The sequence below is a fragment of the Pelodiscus sinensis genome, chromosome 5 (assembly GCF_052426305.1).
Source record: "Pelodiscus sinensis isolate ZL-2025 chromosome 5, ASM5242630v1, whole genome shotgun sequence".
In the NCBI taxonomy this organism is placed as follows: domain Eukaryota; kingdom Metazoa; phylum Chordata; order Testudines; family Trionychidae; genus Pelodiscus; species Pelodiscus sinensis.
Genome location: NC_143056.1, coordinates 131,802,501 through 131,823,884, shown reverse-complemented (window position 1 = coordinate 131,823,884; position 21,384 = coordinate 131,802,501). Strand labels below are relative to the sequence as shown.

General features: G+C 55.6%; 1 protein-coding gene across 1 annotated transcript; it reads left to right on the top strand.

Annotated features, from left to right (window-relative positions):
- Window positions 1-1,968: 1,968 nt before the first annotated feature.
- LOC102460264 (uncharacterized) lies at window positions 1,969-18,309 on the top strand. Its single transcript, XM_089778847.1, has 13 exons — window positions 1,969-2,053; window positions 2,227-2,799; window positions 3,988-4,061; window positions 4,937-4,998; window positions 6,320-6,561; window positions 6,835-7,097; window positions 7,795-7,920; window positions 10,716-10,857; window positions 11,242-11,283; window positions 11,952-12,120; window positions 15,839-16,152; window positions 16,858-16,956; window positions 17,289-18,309. The coding sequence occupies exons 1-13, from the start codon at window positions 1,969-1,971 to the stop codon at window positions 17,543-17,545; spliced, it is 2,448 nt and encodes an 815-aa protein (XP_089634973.1). The 3' UTR covers window positions 17,546-18,309.
- The last annotated feature ends 3,075 nt before the right edge of the window (window positions 18,310-21,384 follow it).

Below are 21,384 nucleotides of genomic sequence, written 5' to 3'. Positions count from 1 at the left end.
TAGAAACCATTTTCATATGTAGCTAGAAGCCATCTTGTATATCAGAAACCATTTCAGCTTTTCTCTCAAGCACGTAGACCAGAGTGAACTTTCTGTCACCCCGTGTTAAGCTAGTTAAGACAAGAGATGTACTCCCTCGTACCTGTCCGCCATCTTATTGATAAAGCTTTGTTTTTCCAAATTTAATTGAAGATTTCTGTAATTAGATGTCCTGACGTCAGACTGTTTAGCTAAAAGTATAAAGATACTAAGATTGATTGTATTAGCAGCCTTACTAGGCCCGGCTCTGCTGTGACCACGTTTAGCTCATGCTGTGCTTTATTAATTAATAAAGCTGTTTGTTAGCTGCCTAAACACAGAAGAGCGTGTTTTTGCTTCGACACTGGGATACCGAGAAGACGACTCCCATGACTGGGATTTCCACCAACCTTGAGGGATCCAGTCTTCTAGCTCCAAGGAATTAGTGACTGCTACCCCCAGGAGAAACACATGCTGCAGCCAGGGCTGGCCTTACCATGAGCCGACCTCAGGCCTCAGGTATCAGACTGGGGAGGGGGGCGGGTACCACTAGGACCCAGAGTGTAGAAAATTCTGTGTGCTGCTGGTGCATATGTAGGCAACAGAGCAGTCCCACGAGAGGAGTAGAACGGGAAGAAGGCAGAACTGAGACCTTTCAAAGTTTTGGCCGAAGCAAGGGGCTATGGGGGCGTCATTTGAGCTCCCCGCCTCAGGTGCCACAATGTTGTGGGCCAGCCCTGGCTGCAGCTGTGGGTGCTCTGAAAGGCAGTGAGGAGGGAGGGAGAGGAGTTGATCGGGGGGTGCCAGTGGGTGAGAGGCACTGGGGGTGGCTTGGCTGCCAGAGGTACAGAGCACCTACACATTTTTCTCCCTGAGTGCAGAAAGTTTCACCCTTGTCTCCCTGTGCTGAGCACAAGTGCTTGCGACTGGCCAAAGCATCTCCCAGAAAGGCCCCTAGTCTGGCCCGGAGACCATCTAGAGCAGGGGCCTCCAACCTTTTTAAGCATGAGATCACTCTTTGAATTTAAGTGCAATCCAGGATCCCCCTCAAACCCAAATACCCTGGCCCCACCTCCTTCCTGCCCCTTCTCTGAGGCCCCGCCCCTGCTCACTCCATCCTCCCTTCCTCCCCCATCTTCCTCCCTTTCTCCAGGCAGGGGCAGTGAGTTGGGGTGCAGGCTCTGGTCTTGGATTAAGGCACTTGGAGTGCGAGAGGGGCTCTGAGCTGAGCTTGGGGCAAGCAGTTTAGGTGCCACAGGAGAGTCTAGGTACAGGCTCTGCGAGGGCGTTTGGATGCAGGGTGCTCGGGGCTAGGGCAGGGGGTTGGGGTGCAGGAGGGAGTTCATGGCTGGGGTAGGGTTTGGGGATGTGGGCTCCAGCTGGGCACTGATTACTTCAGGTGGCTCCTGGTTGCTGGTGCAGTGGGGCTAAGGCAGACTCACTCCTGCCCTAGTCCTGGTGTGCCCCCCCTCTGCTCTGTAGAGATAACATACAGGGTGGGAGAGGGGGCACCGTGACATCAGCACCCCTGTTCTCCCTCCTCTGCCCTGCACAGCAAGCAGGAGGCTCCTGAGGGGGCAGGAGGCAAAGGGCAGGAGACCCCAATCTACCCGCTGGTGATCACTGATCCAGACACAGCAACTCCACGGCTGCCTGGGGTGCCCCTAGCCCCGCCCTTCCTCCTGAAGCCCCGCCCCCTAGAACCAAGCCCCTCCCACATTGCTCAGAGCCTGGTGACAGGGTCTGGACTCAGCTGCCCGCGGTTGGCTCCTCTCCTGGGCTGCTGCCTGGACGTGACCGTTCGCGGCTGGGCTGGTCTCCCTGCCGAGGTCCTGCAGCCCCGCCCCTCCCGGATCCTCTGCAGAGCCAGCTCTGCGGGGGCTTGGCCTGGAGGCTCCCCCCAGGCTCTCGGAGCAGCAGCGGCTGCTCCTCTGCGCTGCCCCTGAGCCGATGGAGAAGACCGGCCGGCAGCACCTGCTGGCCGCCCTCAAGCAGCTGGAGGGCCGGGAGCTGAAGGAGTTGCGGGCCAAGCTCAGCCAGGTGTGGCTGAGGAGGGGGCAGGAGGGCGGGGAGCCGCCGCGGGGAGCCGCGCCCTTCCAGCCCTCCCCGTGGCGGGCGGTGGAGGTGACCGCGGAGGGGCTGAGCGCGGAGCACCGGGCCGACCTGGCGGAGGAGCTGGCCGGGCTGCTGGCCGCTTACGAGGCGCAGCGCCGGGAGCAGCGAGCGGCCGCAGCCGGAGCCGCCTGCTAGGCGCCTTGAACGAGCTGGGGGAGGACGAGCTGGGGCGGTTCAAGGTCCAGCTGGCCGACGTGGGGCGGAGAGGGGGCTACAACCCCATCCCCTGGGGCCTGCTGGGGCGAGCGAAGCCGGCCGAGGTCGCGGCGGTGCTGGTCGGTCACTACGGGCTGCGCTGGGGCCTGGAGACGGCCGGGGAAGTGCTCGGGGCCATCCGACGGGGGGAGCTGGCCGGGGCGCTGGCCGAGGCGCGGGCCGCTTACGAGGAGCGATGCCGGGGGCAGAGCCAGGCTCTCGCCGGGGTGCGAGAGATGCAGGCGCGGGCCCTGGGCAGCTTGGGCGAGGAGAGTCTCCGGAGAATCCGGGAGAGAGCGGCCGAGAGCCCTGGCCCCCGCGGCGGGCAGGAGAGAGCTGCGGTCCTGGACGAGATCGAGGAGCTGGTCAGCGCCTACGGGGAGGGCCATGCCATGCGGCTGAGCCAGGAGATGCTGAGAGCCGTGAAGCCGGGACCCCTGGCCGAGCGGCTAGCGGAGGCCGCCGGGATCGGTAAGGGAGACCTGGCCCGACTGCGCTGCGCCCCTGGGAGCCACGGCGATGCCAGATGTTCGCCGCTGGGAGGCGGGTGCCGATCCCCTCCCGTTGGGCTCGGGCCCTGGCCCTGCGCTCGGCTGCGGTGCCTCGTGCGACGCCGCTTTCGCCAGGGCTTCCCCAGCGAAAGTGGAACTGGAACCCCAGTGCCTGCTGCCGGCGAGCGCCGCTTCCCCTTTTCGGTGTCCGTGCGAACACTGCCGCAGAGAACTGACTCGGGCGTGCTGGCCGGGCCAAATCCCCGCCCCCGAGCCTGGGCCAGACATCAGCTGGGGGAGGGGGGAGAGCCAGCCAGCCAGTCACTCCCCTTCGCCCAGATGTGTTAGGACTGGGAGGGGCATGACCCTGTGCTCAGCTAAACCCGCCTCCGCTGGCCCTGGAGTCTGATTGGCTCTGGATCAGCCCTGAGGGAGGGGCTGTGTTTTTAACTCCTGGATTTCTCGGTAGGGGGTGCTCCAGGGATCAGGGCAGGAGCTTTGGCTGGGGAGGGAGGGAGAGATCCTGGCTATGCTGGCTCCGAGTCCACCCTCTGCCAGCAGGGGGCGCTGTAGAGGCTGGCACAGATGCTCTGACTGGGGGTCGATCCTGGCTATGCTGGCTCCGAGTCCACCCTCTGCCAGCAGGGGGCGCTGTAGGGGCTGGCACAGATGCTCTGGCTGGGGGTGGATCCTGGCTATGCTGGATCCAATCCATCTTCTGCCAGCAGGGGGTGCTGTAGGGGCTGGCACAGATGCTCTGACTGGGGGTGGATCCTGGCTATGCTGGATCCAATCCACCCTCTGCCAGCAGGGGGCACTGTAGGGGCTGGCATAGATGCTCTGGCTGGGGTGGATCCTGGCTGGGGTGGATCCAATCCACCCTCTGCCAGCAGGGGGCGCTGTAGGGGCTGGCACAGATGCTCTGGCTGGGGTGGATCCTGGCTATGCTGAATCCAATCCACCCTCTGCCAGCAGGGGGCGCTGTGCCCCCAGTAACTCCAGTCCCAGCTTGTCCCCTGTGTCAGCTGGAAACCCAGCCCCATGGGTCAAGCTGTACCAGAGCTGCCTGGCCTAGCCTGCCCCTTTCTGTGGCAGAGCAGCCTCACAGCAGCCGGGACAGCAATCCCGCCAAGCGGTGCCGAGCTGGAACGGTGTTTCCTCTCTGCAGCAGGGGACGGACCCGACGGAGAAGACCACCCCAAGGGGCAGCAGCAGAAATGTGCGTGGTGCAGGACAGAGGAGGTAGGAAGGAGGCCCTGATGTTCTGTGCCTCCAGCTGGCTGTTGGGAGGAATTTACCCAGTGGGGTTGGGGCAGGACTCCAGGCTTCTATCTCCGGCTGTGGGAGGAGAGTGGGGGGCTAGTGGGTTGGAGTAGCTGGGCTGGGAGACAGGACACCTTGGTTTTCTCCCCTGTTCTGGGAAGAGAGTGGGGTCTAGTGGTTAGAACTGGCGGAGACCTTGGAGTTAGGAGGTCTGGGCAATGTTCCTTCTAATTTTTCCCATCCATTCATGGAATACATTTTGTTACGTGCACAGAGGCATGTGTGGATGTGCACCACCAGTAGGAACACGCTGTGGGCTCCCTGCTAATCAGCTGGGCAGCATTTAAATTTCTCCTGGGAGGCTGCCCAAGTGCTCAGCTTACAGGGACTACAGGTGGCGGGTTTCATTGCTAGCTCTGGGAGGGCCATGGGGGTCTAGCGGGTAGGGAAAGGAGCTGTGAGTCAGGACTCCAGGTTTCTGTTCACAGCTGTGGGAGGGGAGTGGGGAGTAATGGTTAGAGTGGGAAGGGAGCCAGGACTCCTGAATTTTATTACCTGATGAAATTAAGTCCCCCCTTCAGCCAGCTGCACAGGAGCGGAAGTTAGTTGGTACAACTCTCCCGCAGAGCTCCTGCCTGAGACAGGGGGGTCTCAGTCACCTGGGAAAGGCTCCAGGGGAAGAACTGACCATGGGTCTGGAATCCAGTTGATCAGAGACCTGCCGGCTGTGCTACCAGGGTGTCAGGGCAGGGAACCGGCCACAGCTGAACACCTGGCCACAGCTGCACAGGGTTCTCTCAGCTGGAAGCACTGTTCCCTGGGGCGTTGCCTTGACACCAGCACCTGTGTTTTAGGATCTGCCAGAAGCGAAGCCGGAGCTTGTGCTAGGGACGGGCGAGAAGCCAACCTCCTACAGGTAAGAGCCAGCTGGAGTGACCCGGGGGCTTCTCATTAAGATGCTGGCCTGGGGCGGAGGAGACTGGAGTTGAACTCTGGCCTCTGAGCCAGAACCCTGCCCTGTCAGGCTCCCCCATGTTATAAAAGCTCCTCCGCCCACCGGTGCCACAGTGGCAGGTGTCTGCACAGCCAGGAGACAGACAGCCAGGACTGGCATTAGGGGTAGCAAGTGGGGCAAAGGCCCAGGGCCCCCTGGCCAGGCTCTCGGATGTATGTTGGCAATGGGAGGGCTCCCGAAACCTGATCAGAGCCACCAGGGCCTGCAGTATCCCCCTGTAAAATGAGGAGAATGATCCACTGTTCCTTGCGATGTGTCTGTGCAGCGCCTAGCACAACGGGGCCCTGGTCTCAGCCGGGGTCTGTGTGAAGCCTGCTCCAACGGGGCCCTGGTCTCAGCCGGGGTCTGTGCAGCGCCTAGCACAACGGGGCCCTGATCTCAGCCGGGGTCTGTGCAGCGCCTAGCACAACGGGGCCCTGATCTCAGCCGGGGTCTGTGCAGCACCTAGCACAACGGGGCCCTGATCTCAGCCGGGGTCTGTGCAGCACCTAGCACAACGGGGCCCTGATCTCAGCCGGGGTCTGTGCAGCGCCTAGCACAACGGGGCCCTGATCTCAGCCGGGGTCTGTGCAGCACCTAGCACAACGGGGCCCTGATCTCAGCCGGGGTCTGTGCAGCGCCTAGCACAACGGGGCCCTGATCTCAGCCGGGGTCTGTGCAGCACCTAGCACAACGGGGCCCTGATCTCAGCCGGGGTCTGTGCAGCACCTAGCACAACGGGGCCCTGATCTCAGCCGGGGTCTGTGCAGCACCTAGCACAACGGGGCCCTGATCTCAGCTGGGGTCTGTGCAGCACCTAGCACAACGGGGCCCTGATCTCAGCCGGGGTCTGTGCAGCACCTAGCACAACGGGGCCCTGATCTCAGCTGGGGTCTGTGCAGCACCTAGCACAACGGGGCCCTGATCTCAGCCGGGGTCTGTGTGAAGCCTGCCCCAACGGGGCCCTGGTCTCAGCCGGGGTCTGTGCAGCGCCTGGCACAACGGGGCCCTGGTCTCAGCCGGGGTCTGTGCAGCACCTAGCACAACGGGGCCCTGGTCTCAGCCGGGGTCTGTGCGGAGCCTTTCCCAACGGGGACCCGTTCTGGTGCACCCCCGCAATGCCCACACCGACAATGGAGATTAATGCACCTGCGGCGAGCGGAGCAGGAGACTGGCTAGTTCCATCTCTCACTGATTAATTAGATGACTTGATCCCCTCCCCCTTTCTCCCCGCGCCGTGCAGGTTTCACCTCCCTGGGGCAGGCTCCTTCCGTTGCTCAGAAACCGAACTGGGGTTCGTGGCGAGGGCTGCTGTGACCGTCCAGTACGGCTACGACTCCTGGGCTCGGCGGCTGGGCGCCTCTGAGAGGCAGCAGTGGATGGTGGCCGGCCCGTTGTTCAGCATCCGGGCGGAACCGGCCGGGGCCGTGGCTGCCGTGCACCTCCCGCACTTCCTGTGCCTCGCGGGCGCGGCGGACGAGAGCAGTAAGTGGGTTCTAAGCTTTGGCTAAGCCCCGGGGACGCTGGGAAGAGGCTGGGGACAGAGCAGACACAGGGCTCTGGTCTCTGTACACTGAGGTGCCTTCAGCTGTACCACTCCCAGCACCAGGCATGGAGCCGTGGAGTCCTGGCTCCCAGTCCCCCCTCCCAATACTCTAGACCCCCAGAGCCCGGGGTAGAACCCCTGAGTCTTGGCTGCCTCGCCCCGCTCTCCGGGAAGCAACGTGGAGCCTCCTTTTCCTTCTCCTCCCGCGACAGGCCGAGCAGCTGTTCTGTCGCAGCTGCAGGTCGCTCACATTGCTGATGGGGGGCTGACCCTGGAGGAGCCGGCCCAGGTGAGGCCGTTCCACGCCGTGCTGGAGAACCCCAGCTTCTCCTTCGTGGGGGTGCTCTGGAGACCCCTCTGCGCCATCTTCCCCTTCATACCCATCCACTCCGTGGGGCTCATCTATCGGGTGCTCCAGGCTGCTGACATCACCCTCCACCTCTACCTGATCCCCAACGACCGCTCGCTCATACAGGTACCGGGAACCCGCCGCACAGCCGGGGTGCGCTGGCGTCGCCAGCCCTGGCAGGGCACAGAGGGGGTGAGAACCCCTGTGGGCAGGGGGCGCTTGTGGGACCACTAGCGACGTGTGGGGCTCTCTGCTGATTCATCCTCAGGAGGAGTCCAGCTCTCAGAACGTGGTTTTTTTTCGGCCCTTTTTCTCCGTGTCAGTGTCTGGGCTGTGGGCAGTCATGCCTAGCAGTTAGAGCAGGAGTCAGGGCTAGTGGTTGGAGCAGGCGTCCGAAAAGGAGGCAGAGGCCAAGTGCCAGGGCTGAAGTGAGAACTCGCAGCTGAAGGTCAGGACTGAGTTCCCGGGAATAAAGTGAAGCAGGGGGCATGGCTGGAGTGGTGCCGGAGCTGCGGGAGCCTTTAAATTGTCACCAGAGTGCTGCCCCACATGGCTCTGAGGAGATGTGGTCTGCACGGCGCTAAAGGCTGAATTCCTGGGCCCTGCCCCTTGAGGCCAAGGCTCCACCCCTTTTGGGGGCCTCCCACATCTTGCCTCATGGCCCGCGGTGGCTGCCTGCCCCACTGATCTTCCCTGGCTTGGTGACAAGTCCCCTCCCGCTGTGTGAGGTGAGCCAGGGCTTCCCAATCCAGGGGCAGCCTTCCCCCATGTTGTGTCTCTCGGCCAGTCTCTCTGGGACACGCCTGTGTTTGAACCCTTCTAGGCCGTGGATGACGAGGAGAGAAAGCACCGGTCCATACAGGTGCTGAAGCCCCCTCAGACAAAGCCCCTCTACTTCGGCTCCCATTACACCGTGTCCAGTTCCTTGGACTTAGAGGTGACCCCTGAGGTAAGTCTAAAGGATGAAAACCCCCGACTGCCGGCTCGACAGACGGAGCAAGAGCGTGTTGCTAGGTCTCACCCCCGGCCTCTCCTCGCTAAGCTGGTTGAAACGTTTCCGGAGGAGCCAGATGCTGACCGGACAACATTCAGAATATGGCCTTGTCCCTCTACACAAAAACCGAACGTAATTGTTTCCATAAAGTCAGACTGTTTGATGTTTTCATTTCAAAATGTGTATTATATTATGACAGAAAATTGACACTTCCCTTCCCGACTCCTCTTCCCATTTACACAGGGTTGTCCTTTCTGGCTGTCCTCTTCCTGCTGACCGTTCTTTGCTAGTCAGCCTTCCGCTCTTAGCACATGTCCAACCGGCTGAAACGGGCGCTCTGCAGCCGATCCCTGAGAATCCCACTTTCTCCTTCCTCCTTATTTCTTCCCTGTCTACCCTCCACTTATCTCCCATCCTCCTCAGTTCCATGCTGGGGTCTTCTTTTCCCTGCTGGAGGCCTCTCTCCCGTGGCACGGAGTGTACTTCCCAGCCTACTAATTCCTCTGAGTCAACATCTCTCCTGAAACTTCAGTCAGCTCTTGCTCCCACCTTCTCTGCATCATTTCAGTTTTTTCTGTGGTTACCTTCAAACCCGGGTCTTCAAACTCTGACGCCCACCCTGACAGCATGTTTATCAATGCTGATTTGCTGTCAGCCAGAGGGTTTGTCAGCGAATATTTGTTTTCTCTGTGTACCCAGAACCCTGCGTCATCTCCATCTCATATCAAAACTCTCAAAACGATCCCCGTAGCTCCTGAACCTCACTGCAGCTCCTCTAGCATCTCTGTTCTTGCCGTCCCTCTCCCGTCCTGTTCCATGCTCCAAACACCATCTCCCACAAACTCCGCCCTGCTTTTCAAGGCCAATACGTTTTACGTTGCAGTTAGGGCCGCTAGCTATCATGGTATCAGACTGCTGTTTGTTTGCGAATATTGAGTCTGTGGTGCCCTTTCTCAAGCCATGAGGCTCCTCTTCTGTATTTCCCTCACCTTCCACCTCAGCCTGGTCTCCAGATCTCTCTCAAGGACTTCGAGAGGTTGACTTAGCAGCGTGATGCTGCAGTAGGTTTGGGATGATTGGCATCACTCGTACCCTGCTGAAGTATTGGGAATCAGGGCTCAGGTAGTCTTGCGTAATGGTCAGAGCAGGAGTCATAGCTAGTTCCAGTGTAAGGGCTGGAACTGGAGGAGAGGCAAGGCTCAGGTCTGAGCAGGAACAAGGTCAGAATTGGAGCAGGTGTCGGGAAGAGAGTTGGATACTGATTGCAGGAGGCAGGGAAGAGTCACTTTCAAACCGGCAGCAGCCGGGAGTCTGTGCGGCCAATGGGTTCTAGAGACGCATCCTTGGGTACTAACGTGGAGGCATAATCAATCCCATCCAGGCCTCTGGTGTCCTAGCGTGTTCCCAGCAATCACACGGCGATCTGTGAAGACCCTTCACTCTAGTATGTCCAGCTACATTGATCATACGAACTGTTATCTTCCCTTCACCAGCTGCCTTGCCATTGTCCACCTTGCCCAGGGCTGCTTCTCTCTGCAGAGATCGATGCCCTCTGAGGTTTCCTCATCACTTCTGGCCCTGCTTGCCCTCCTGGGATCCTCTTCTCATTTGGAAATATTTCCCCCCCAGTAGCACGAGGGCTCATCTCCTCACTGAACCCGTCCTTCCTGCAGAAAGATTGCGTCACACATTGGGTTTCATTCTTCCTCTTTGTGACCAACTCCAAACGCAATTTCCTTCCATCTCCTTCCTCCAGTTTTCTGCAAAATTCCTCTTCTGCAGTGTCTCTTGATTTAGCAACTGCCCTTTCAGCCTCCTTTATTTTTTTGGCGTTAGCATTTTTGATGGTCTCATTATTGCAAGTTGCTACCTCAAGCTTTCTTTCTTTTCATATGTTCACTTATCAAAGCATGGTCCAAACTTTGCTTCTACCCTTAGTTATAGCAAAACAAACACAAGCAAATGAGGTAATATTAAAATATATTGAGTTGAGTAGAGAGATCTTTCCATTTCCAAACAAAGGCAGCACATGACTCATTGGCTGGAAAGTGAAGCTAAATAAATTCAGACTAGAAATAAGGTGGAGGTTTTTACCACTGACGGTAATTCACCCCTGAGGCATTCAAAGTGGCCGCCTGCCCACTAAGCAGTGAGAACAAGTGCTAAACTGCCCAGTTGCTGAGATGCCTTCCCACGGTTCCCCGTGTTTGCCTAGAAGAATGGATTACTTCTCCCACAATGCACCAGGAGAGAATTTTCAGTGCAAAGCACCATGGGATATTCCCCCAGCTGTCCGAGTTACCCTCGCAGGTGAGCACAGCTCCAGAGAGGACACAGTGAATTGGTGCCAGAAAGTGAGCGTGCCCAGTGTTTGGGACAGGAGTCATGCCTAGTAGTTGGAGCAGTAGTCAGTGGCCAAAAATCAGAGCCCAGGACTAGCACAGGAGTCGGCACGGGGCAGGACATGGCAGTGGGGCTGCTCACACCCAGGCTAGATTAACTCTGTGTTCTGTCTCCGGTGCCAGCCACGCCGCAGCATAGACTTGCCCCAAGGGCTGGGTTTGGGAACAGGTGCATGGGCAACCCTCTGTAACCTCTCACCTTTAGTTCCCAAAGGGACCACTGTGCACTATTATGTAGCTGCCACCCACTAATGAATTAGGCAAGGACCCCGATGAGTAATTGAGGCCTGGTGCTCCCTGCATTCCAGGGCCAGGGAGGGTCTCCTGAGAATCCTGTCTCTCCACTAGGAAGTGGAATTTCGCTACATGAGTCCAGAGGACCAGCAGCCGTTCATGGAAATCTACACCAGGGGCATGACGGAAGGGCTGAAACTCGTCTTAGTGATGAAGGGCTACGGGGAAGTTCTCTGGAAGGTCTGGGTGAGACCAGGTGGGGACCGCCTTTGGGTCTGTGTTTCTACAGTGCCGAGCATGGGAGCAGGGATCGATAATAGGGCGTTCTTTCAATGGGCGAGCTATAACACTTTGATCCGTTGATGTGGGAGTCCAAAGGGGGCAGACCTGGAGCATGGTGATTTAAAAGGCCCAGGGCTTTCAGCCCTGCAGCTGCTGTTGATGTGCCCAGCTTGTCAGAAGCCCGGCACGTCTGTTGGCAAGCCCCCGCCCCTGAGTGCGCCAAACCCGGGGACTCCATGGCCCATCCTAGGTAGCCATTCAGACCTCAAAGACCCCCCTGGGATGTAACATGTCCAGTACAAGTGGGAGTTGATTCCGATGAGCAGTTTGACTGATCTTCTCTCTGTTTCTTTCCTAGAGGACGTGATGCTTTTGGGTTCCTCCTCTGAAAAGTTTAAAGGTCAGTTCTCAGCAAGAGAACCCAGGAGTCCTGACTCCCCATCTCCCTCCACACGTGACCCCCTTCCACTCCCAGAGTCTGGAGTAAAACCCAGGAGTCCTGACCCAAGCCCCGCTCACAGTAAACCACTAGCCCCCACTTCCGTCCCAGAGCCTCTTTGAGGGGGAGCTTAGATCCTGATATAAACCACGAATCTCTGAACTCAGCGGTGGGCAACGGAGGCTAGCGAGTGGGCCGCATGCGTGGGCCTCCTTCAGCTCAGTGGGCTGCAGGATTGTTGGAACCAAGAGGATCTCTTGGGCTACGGCAGTTTTGTTCCCTGCACTGGCATCTCTAGAATTTTCAGGGTGGCAGGTTGAACTGGAGCAGCACTGTGCCTGGATGCAGAGGGAGTGCCCAGCGCTCACAGTCAGAGTTAGGTGCAATCAGCCCGCACCTCACTTCATGTGCCCTGGCTTTATGTGGGCATCACTTTTAGTAATACTGGTTGGAAAAAACCACCGCAGACAGAAACCCGGGGGATTTGGAAACCCTGCGCGTGGGCAACAGTGAACAAAACGTCTCATGGGCCACACACAGAACCCCAATGGGCCACATGTGGCCTTCAGACCACAGGTAGCCTGCCCCCTCCTAACTAGTCACACTAAGTTTAGCCCTTTGTTTTCCAGGGCTTCAGAAACTGCTCCCTGAACTGCAACAAGGGTTTGGCAGGCCATGCAGCCGGAGAGAGCTTGGAATGTCACCCCCAGCTGCTTGGAGCTCGCCAGCACAGCCAGTGGATGAGGAAGCCGAGAGAGATCCCCACAGCAGTGCTACATGCAGGGCAGTGGCTAATGAGTGAGTATTGAGCAGCGGAGACAAGTGTGAAATGGACACTCCAAACTTGGCTATGCAGGTCAAACTAGACCATCGGAAGGGTCCCTTCTGGTGTTATTTATGAAACCAGAGTCGCTGCTCCTGCGACGAAGTTACTATCCCTGGCAAAGCCACACTAATGCAGAGGGTGATGGCTCCCTTACAAAATGTCTCTTGGCATCTTACAATGTATGGGCCAGAAGGAACCTTTCTGATCTAGCCTGTTCTCTACCACGCTCTCAGCTGATGATTCCTGTGTCCAGTCGCATAACTCCAGTGTTTGAGCTAGAGTTTGTCTTTCAGCAAGAGACCTCTGGAAGTGTTACAATCCATCACGGCCCATGGGTGTGGCACCAATCTTAAGGGGTCTCGTGGTTGCACCTAGGAGCTCAGTCCTGGCCCAGCCCCCATTGCTGGAGGGGCTGGCAAACCCGTTGTATATTTCTGGAGCAGAGCTGGGTAGGAAAAGTTTTCCCATCTTGTTACACATTTTGAAGATATCAGCAAATTTTCCCTTTTCCTCATGATTTGGAAAGTCAGAAGGTTTTGATTGTGACGCTATCTACCTAACTAGCTAAAGCCCCGTTTCAAATGTAAATGTTACCTTGAATGAGAACCAGAATATTTTTCTTTTCAAAAACGTTGACACAAAATGTTTCAACAATTTCAAAACTTTTCATTAGCATTTTTTCTTGAGCTTCAGAGGGGTGGCTGAGTTGGTCTGCACAGGATAAACTTCAACAACAACAAATAGTCTGGTAGCACTTTATAGCCTAACAACACACGTAGATGGGGTCATGAGCTTTCATGGGCACAGCCCACTTCCTCAGATGGAGATCCAACACTCCGGTCATCTGAAGAAGTGGGCTGTGCCCACGAAAGCTCATGATCCCATTTACATGTGTTGTTAGTCTATAAAGTGCTACCAGAGCATTTGTTGTTTTTAAAAATGTTTCTCCGGTCACGGAAGTCCTTCAAAAATGTTCCCACAAAAAGTTTCAGTTTCAAAGATGTGGCTCAGGTCTGTATGCAGGAATTTCTGTGGGGGGGGGGGGGGGGGGAGGTGCGAGCTGTGGGAGGGGCTGGTGGTTGTCCCATCCCTGTGGCCTGTCCCTGCCCCTGCGCTCGCTCCTGGGGGAGGAAGGCCGAATCAGCCCCAGCTTTCTCCCGGCCAGCCAGAGCACGGGGGAGGGAGGCTGGCAGAGCACCGCCTCTGCTTTTCCCTGGCCAAACGGAGCATGGGGGAGGGAGGTTGGGGCAATGCTCCACCCCCGCCTTTGCCAGAATTGGTCCCATGGCGGACCATGAAGGACTGTGGGGGGATGTGTTCACACCCTTTGCACCCCCACTGTGTACAGGCCTGTGGCTGTCACAGTTCAGGGCTCCTGCACCCATATTTCCTTTTGTGGTCCCTTGAGGGCACCTGCTTTAGGCTAGCTATCACCTCCTTGGACAGAGACCTGTGTCTTTCTCCATCCCGGACAGGTCCCAGTCTGCTCTGTGATATTCCCAGCATGCGTGGCTGCCTAAACAGACTAGCATCTGAGCTTTGCTTTCTCCTCCGAGGAGATGAACAACAGAATTGCCAGCAGGTATAAGTTACTGCACAGCCCTTTATAAGCAAGCACAGCAATTCATAAAGGGAAAGCAATAAAGTACAAACATATTAACTTCAATTCAAGTTCCTAGATGCAGGCTACAGGCTTCCCAGAAGTTACCCGACAGTAGGCCAAAATCCTTCCAACCCTGCCCAGGAAAGATTGGTGGCCCCTGAAAGTCCTTTCTGCTTGTTGGAGCAGGAAAAAGGCTTTGCGTGAGTTTGAACTATCCAGTGGTTTTGGAAGTATGGGTCATGACCCAGCCGTGGGTTGTGGAATGCCAGGCACTGGGTCGCTTTGCGGTAGGGTGTCCAGGTGAGAGGGGGTTGCCAAGGCAGCCTTCCTGCCTGTCCTGGCACCATGGACCACACTGCACCCCAGAAGTGGGACGCACTGCCCTCCTCCTGAGCACTGGCTCCATGCTCTCATTGGCTGGTTCCTGACCAATGGGACGTGGGAAGGACAGTGCCTGCGTGTGAGAGCAGCATGCAAAGCCCCTCGCACACCTCTGCCTAGGACTCAGACCTGCTACTGGCTGCTTCCAGAACACAGTGTGGTCCGAGGTGCCAGGACCGACAGGAGGCCAGCCTTGGAATCCCTGCTGACGGGGAGTTGCTGAGGTAAGCCCATGTCTGGTCTGGTGCCCCAGCTCTGAGCCCTCTCCGGCACCCCCAACCCCTCAATCCCAGCCCCACCCCAGAGCCCACACTCTCGTCAAAAGACATAATTACAGCGGGTCACGGGCATCGACAGTTGTCTTCAACTGGGTCATGAGAAGAAAAGTTTGAAAACTGCTGAGCTAGGCTATGCCGGCCTGACTAGCGGTGATGCTTCTCTGGAAGTGCGAAAACATGTACGTGTGCAGACACACACTTTTCTCAGTTCCTGGCAGGGCTGTGGCTCGCTTCCCGCATGGAATGGCATATGTTCTCTGATCCACAGCACCATATGAACGGGGGCGGCGGGCGTGTCTGTGGTCTGTACAGTCCAGTCTCTGACAGTGCTGGGGCCAGGGCCTTCAGAGGAAAGTATGAATCGTAACCTTTCTGTGACCTTGTATCTCATCCTGCTCTCTAATAGCGAGAGATCATCTGAAGCCCAGTCATGGGGCTTGTCCCTTCCAAAACTGTTCTCATCAGTTAGCATAACTCTGGATAGTCTTGATTGCAGTGGGGCTGTTGCTCTCTTGGCCCCAAGATATGAAAGAGACAAGGTGGGCGAGGTTATAGCTTATATTGGCCCAGCTTCTGTTGGTGAGAGAGAGAACTCTTCAGAAGACTTCTGTATGGCTCAAAAACTTGTCTTTTTCTCCAAGGCTATGTCTACACTACTAAGTTTTTGTGCAAAAACTGGCAAAGTGTCCACCCCTCAAGCACGTTTTTGCGCAAAAAAAATGACAGTCAAGTGACAGGACAGAGGGCTTTTTCTGGTAGAGTTATTCCTCTCCCCGCGTGGAATAACTCCTTTTTGTGCTACAACCCTTGCGCAAAAAGGTGTGTGTGGATGTTCTGCTGGGGTTTCTTGCGCAAAAAGAGCCTATCGCAAAAAGCACAGGTGCTCTGATGGCCGTTCTATGAATGGCCATCAGAGCTTTCTTGCGCAAAAGTGTCCATGCAGCATGAACGCGCTCTTCCGCAAAAGCACAATGCGCTTTTGAAGTGTGGATGCGCTTTTGTTCAAGAAGTTTTTGGGGAAGATCTCTTCTGCAAAAAGCTTCTTGCGCAAAAACCCTGCAGTGTAGACAAAGCCCAAGAGAAGCTGATCTAATAAAAGATACAGGCTGAACCTCTCTAGCACCCTTGGTACCTGACCAGTGCCAAACCAGAGAATTTGCTGAACCACAGGCGGTCAGTATTGTCTCGCACCATTACCTACTCTTTCACAGTGTGCTGGGCTCTTAGAATACATTTAATGGTAAATTAGAGCTAAATAACAGCACAGAAAACTGAGAGCCAGGACTGGTGTCTGTAAACAAACTTTATGGGACTGCAGGAAGCTTGGCCACACCCTTAATAAGTGGGCATCCAGCTAATTCAAATCATGCCGGGCCGCGGATGTTGCCAGACTAGAGAGGTTTAACCTGTGATTCTGTTCCATTCCAGGCCCTGTGACTGGCCAGCAATGGTGTCGAGTGGGGACTCCTGGGAAGTGATTCAGCGGCTGAGAAGCAAGTTAACAAGAATCCTCCAGAGCGACGTGGAGGCCGTGATCAGCGCTGCCGACGCCCACCTCCTCCTCACGCCGGCAGAGTATCGTACCCTGAACCAGCTGGAGGATCCAGGCAGCAGGGTGGCCACACTGATTGAGATGGTGCTGGCCAAGGGGGAACAGGCCCATCAGCTATTCTTGAACTGCATGAGACACCTGCGTTTCACCTTCCCTGGCCTGGAGCCCATCGTCGCCGAGTTACAAACGGGTGAGATTCACCACCGGCACTTACATGTTTTATGAAGTTAAAAATGAACATGGGTTTTGATCGGAGCCAGATCCTGCATCCTTTGAGAGGACAAACTTCCCATTGACCAAGCCGAGTCAGGCTGCTCAGGGCTTGAGTTAAGGCTTATTGCGACGGGAACACTGTAACATGGTGAAGGATGCATGGGAAATAAAGGCCCCTCTCTGGATTGCTGCAAATCCTGCAGAAATAGCTCCCACAAGTGGTACAATGTTGGAACTGCAGAGAGGGAAGCTGTTGTAGTGACTGCAGAAAACTGATAGAGATGCAGCTGTGTTAGTCTGGAAGACAAAGATTCTAATTATCTCTCTCATTACAAAGATAGCTTCCCCAATTATCACCCCTAATGTCATTACCTCACAGACACTAACCTTCCCCCCTCACACCCACTCTGTTCTAAAATTTGATTTGTCAATTTTATGTGTTCACTTTTTTTGATTGAATCACTTTGGTATGTATGGTTGTGCCAATTTTCTTCCACATATTGGTCTGAGGAAGTGGGTCTGGCCCACGAAAGCTCATCACCTAATAAACCATCTTGTTAGTCTTTAAAGTGCTACATAGTCCTGTTTTTTGTTGCAGAAAACTGGTGGGGCCTCTCCTTTGTGATTGGCTATAAGCCCAAAAGGCATAGGTGGCTTAATGGTTTCTTCTGGTCTCCAACAGGCTTCCAAGCTGACGTGGTTATTCCCAGGCCCGGGGCACAGACAGAAGGCCCAGAGTTCAACTCCAGTCTCCTCCGTCCCAGCCCAGACAGTGCGGAAGGTAAGATATGGAGCTGTAGGTGCAGGAGCGGCCTGAGGACGGCTGCGGCAGCTGGCGCCCCAGACAGAAGGCGCGATCAGCGCCCCCGCCTGCATGACCGTCAATGGCCATGATGTCATCATTGGGCGCCTAGTCTGCCTATGCTCACAGGCTGCCCCTGTGTAGGTGCAATATGTCTGACTTACAATGGGCAGACCCCCTTGGGTAGAAGAAGCAGAGAAGGGGAGGTGGAGAAGGTTTCCTCTTGTCCTGGTCAGAGCTTAGGTTCTCGGGGGAGGCGAACAGCATGAGCCGCTGTATCAGTTCACTGCTTTCTGGTGTCTTCTCTTCAGGGGAACATTTTGTGGATCGGCACCGAGCAGCGCTGATTCAACGGGTCTCCATGGTGGATGGGGTCTTGGACATGCTGTGTGGCACTGTGCTGGACAGCGAGCAGTACCAGAACATCCGAGCCGAGAGAAGCAACCCAGAGAAGATGCGCAAGCTGTACGAGCTCATGCCGAGCTGGAATCGGGTCTGCAAGGACCGGCTCTACCAGGCACTGAAGGCCAAGCAAAAGTTCCTCATTGAAGACCTTGAGGGGAAGTGAATGCAATGAATTATCCCTCCTCCTGGAATGGCTTTGCCTAGAGTTTAGGCCTACGGTGCTAGAGTTGTGTGCAGTCGGCACGTACCTCACTCCATGTGCATGTCACGTTAGTAACATGGGTAGGAGCAAAACCTACGCGAACAGAAACCAGTGGAACCTGGCAACCCTGAATATGGGCAACAGTAACAAAATGTCTCATGGGCCATGCACAGAATGCCAATAGGCCACATGCGGCCTGAGGGATGCCCACTGCTGTTCCAGTGCCATGTGCATTCACTGTCTGACCTCAGGCTCTCTAGAGAGGAATCGTAACAATTCACTGTGAAAGCAAAGCACAATCCATCACTTTCATTACCCAAAAGGAGGCCCTTTCTTTTTAGGCTTGGAAGGATTCGATTTTTATCCGTCTGTCAGCAAATGTCAATTTCATCACACACAGATTGATGAAAAAATATTTCCATTTATAATCACCAAAATGGACAGAGGCAAAAGAAGACAAAAGCTGATTACATTGACTTTAAGGATATTTCTTCGTCTATTTTGACGTTTGATTTTTATATGAATGGTTATAAACGTTAACTTTCCGAATCGCAATGTTTACTGTCCTTAATTACTGTCTGACCCACTGCTACGCACACAGTTTTCTGCAACTGTGAAAATCTGAGCAGACAAAAATAGGAAAAAACGGTGTAGACCATACTTTTGTGCAACTTTGGAGATTTTAAATGGATAAAAATAGGGGGAAAAAATCTTAAAAATCAATGTTGGCATTATCTTCTAACCCCCCTCAAATTCTGCCAAGCCAATTGATTTTTTTTTTCAGGCTGGATATATGGCCCAGTGGAAACTCTAAGTCCTAGGGAGCTGAAAATAGAGCATTTAAAGAGAAGTTCTGACCAGACATACGTGGTCCAATCACAGGTGTGTCATAGATATGTCAGTTCCTTACTAACAGGTACATGGGGATATCCACAGCTCTCTAACCACAAAAGAGCTCTGGCAATACACCTCATTAGTAAGGCGAGGTACCTCAAATAAAGAAAAAGGGATAAAACACTCCTAGCTGTGCATCAGCTGTAGCGGTATCAGCCCATCTTATTATGTCAGAGGGCCTTTCTCCTACAGTAGGGGTGGGGAACCTTTTTAGGGACGAAGGCTGCTGTCCCACAGAAAAATCAGTTGGGGGACCACACACAAGTAGGCAAAAAACCAAACCCCTCGCTGATGTGCCCCCCCCCCCCATTCCTCTCACACACCAGAGCCTAGGGCGGCCCAGGCTAATAGATTTTGTGTACTTCAGCCCCACACAGGGATGGTGGGAGAGCTGGAGGACTAGTGTGGGCTTCCAGTGCGGGGGAGGGAGGGGCAAGCCTCATTTGCCAAATCCAGGCAAATTAGGGGCTGCGTCTGGCCTTAGATTCCTGTTCCTGTCCCATAGGGTAGTATATCAATTATCCCCAATTGTTACCCTATACATAGGGTTGCCAGATGGTTTCAACAAAAACACCGGACACGTTTGACATTACATCATGATCTACATGAAATACTGGACATTTCTATTTTCTCATTTTATTTCCTCAAGTTGTTTCCCGAACAGAAAGCTCAGATACTGGACTGTCCGGTTCAAAACCAGACACCTGGCAATCCTGCTTATACATCAGTTTGTCTAGGATACAGGCTGGGCCTTTGGGCCATGTGTCTGTTCAGTGGTGAGAGGCCGTGTGCTAACTTGCTGAAGCGAATGTCTGGCAGGACACAGGCTGCAGGTTCCTGGCATCACTGCTCAGGACAATACAGGCCAGCGAGCCCTGCGGGCAGGGGAGTCGCCATCTCTGCAGCGCCCAGCTCCTGCCTTCCCCATGCAGCCGGATCCAGCTGCCACAACCCCTGCTGGCCCTCAGGCCCTGCCTGCTCTGGGGCCCAGCCCCCTCCCCTCCTCCACAGCCAGAGCCCCCCGGCATGGGCCTAGCCCTCCCCTGGGGTCTGTGCACCCTAAGCTCTGGGGAGCCCTTCATAGTCCCACCCCCGCCTGATTGGCTGCTCAGGCCTCTATGCAAATGACCCCAGCCCCTGTGCCCTGAGGCTAACGAGGGCCCAGGTGCTGGGGGGGGGGGGGGGGCAGGGATGGGAGCTCGGAATGTGCCTGGTGTGACAGTTAAACTGTCCCAACGGACTCAGCGAGGGAAGGGGGGAGGGGAGGGGAGAGGGGCTGGGGGATGCATGGGAGGGGGCAGTTCAGGGGGCAGGGGCAGTTCGGGCCGTGAGGCACAAACAGGCTGCTTTGGCCAGCAGGGACCTTCCTGTCTCCCCTCAGGCTGCTGTGGGAGACATTTCCCTTCTCCCCTCAGAGGGGGCCTGTCCCAGGCCAGGGGATGTGGGGGGCTCCTGCCCCCCATCCCCTCAGCCCAGCTGGGCCCCTCTGTGTGGGGCCGGGGGAGTCTCCCAATGGGGCCGTTTGCTCCGCAGCCTCAGCCCCTGCTGGGTCCCTGCCTCAGGGCAGCTGCTGCCCCATCCCCTCAGGCCAAGCGGCTCCGGGTCATTTGCCGAATGTCCCCAGAACAAAAGTTCCCCTCGGCAAACGGCCGATTCGGGGAAACGAGAGATGAGAAAACAGGGAGGAGGGTTAAAAGTTGGGAATTCGGGCTGCCGATGGGGTCACTGAGCAGAGGAGCCTGGACAGGACTCACCCCAGAGACGCCCCGGGGCTCTGGTCGCAGACCTGGGGTGCATGAGAAATGGGAAAAGGCCACCGCCTGCTGGGGCCGTAGATGGCCATGGTGGTTGATGCCAGAGAGGGGCTGATGGGGGGGGTTGGCCAGGCTGTGGGCCGTGGGTGGGGTGTGCTAGGGGAGTGGGGAGAAGCACAGCCACGTGCCCAGCCGGACAAGCTGTGAGAGGGGCTGTGACCTGGGAAACATGCCAAGGTGTCAGCAGCGGACCAGCTGGAGGATACCGCGCCTGCACAGGAGGTACCTCGGAGGTGGCTGGGGGTGGGGGGTTTTCTGTGTCTGTGTGCACGTGCACATGGCATGGGTCTGATGGGCACTTCCAGAGGACCCATTGATGGGGCAGTTGAAAGACGTGTTGGGTGGGCTGATCCGTGTGCTGGGTGAGTGCAATGGGGTCCAGTAGGAAAAGTTGGCAGCGGCCATGTTGGATTTTTAACTATAAACTATCATTAATTGTAACTCATCGAACCCTTCAATTGGAAGCTAACTATGGGTTCACACACGCCAAAGCATCATGAGACTGTCACCATCTCTGATAAGGTGATTAAAGAAAGTGAATTATTTTTGCAATTTAAACCCCATGTGAGGTTTTTCCTTGCAGGTAGATGCATTCCTATGTCTCTCTCCTGGGTGACGCCATTGAGATACCGTGAGAGAGTTAACAAAACTTGCTTTTAGTTCCCCTCTTTGCAGCTATAATCAATTCTTTTATCTCCCCAGCACTTCCTTGTTTTGTGAGTTGAACGAGTATTTGGCCTTGTCTGGTGTCATGAGACCAAGTACACGTCTGCTTATTGACATAATTCCTCATCACCCTTGATTCTCCCCCTGGACACCCTTGCAGGGGGGGTCATAATGAGTGTGTTTAAGATTCAGGAGTTGTATATATTGCACCGGTTTGAAGTTTTGTTTAATCCAGCACATCCAGATCATCAGCATGACCAACATTACGATTTGGAATATCAAGACTACTACACTAGGATGTAAGATTACATTAAAGAACTCCTTTGCTGTGGGAGACCATTCCCAAAATACTTCCCACCATCTGTGTTTGGCACCACTTTTTATCCGTTCAATTACTTACTCAGTTTTCTTAGGAGAATGGTGGAC

Excerpts from the sequence above, each read along its gene's own strand:
- LOC102460264 (XM_089778847.1), top strand. The coding sequence starts at position 1,969 with ATGGAGAAGACCGGCCGGCAGCACCTGCTGGCCGCCCTCAAGCAGCTG. Across the intron at positions 4,062-4,936 it reads CGTGGTGCAGGACAGAGGAG|GATCTGCCAGAAGCGAAGCC; the intron begins GTAGGAAGGAGG and ends CCTGTGTTTTAG. Across the intron at positions 10,858-11,241 it reads GAAGGTCTGGGTGAGACCAG|AGGACGTGATGCTTTTGGGT; the intron begins GTGGGGACCGCC and ends TTTCTTTCCTAG.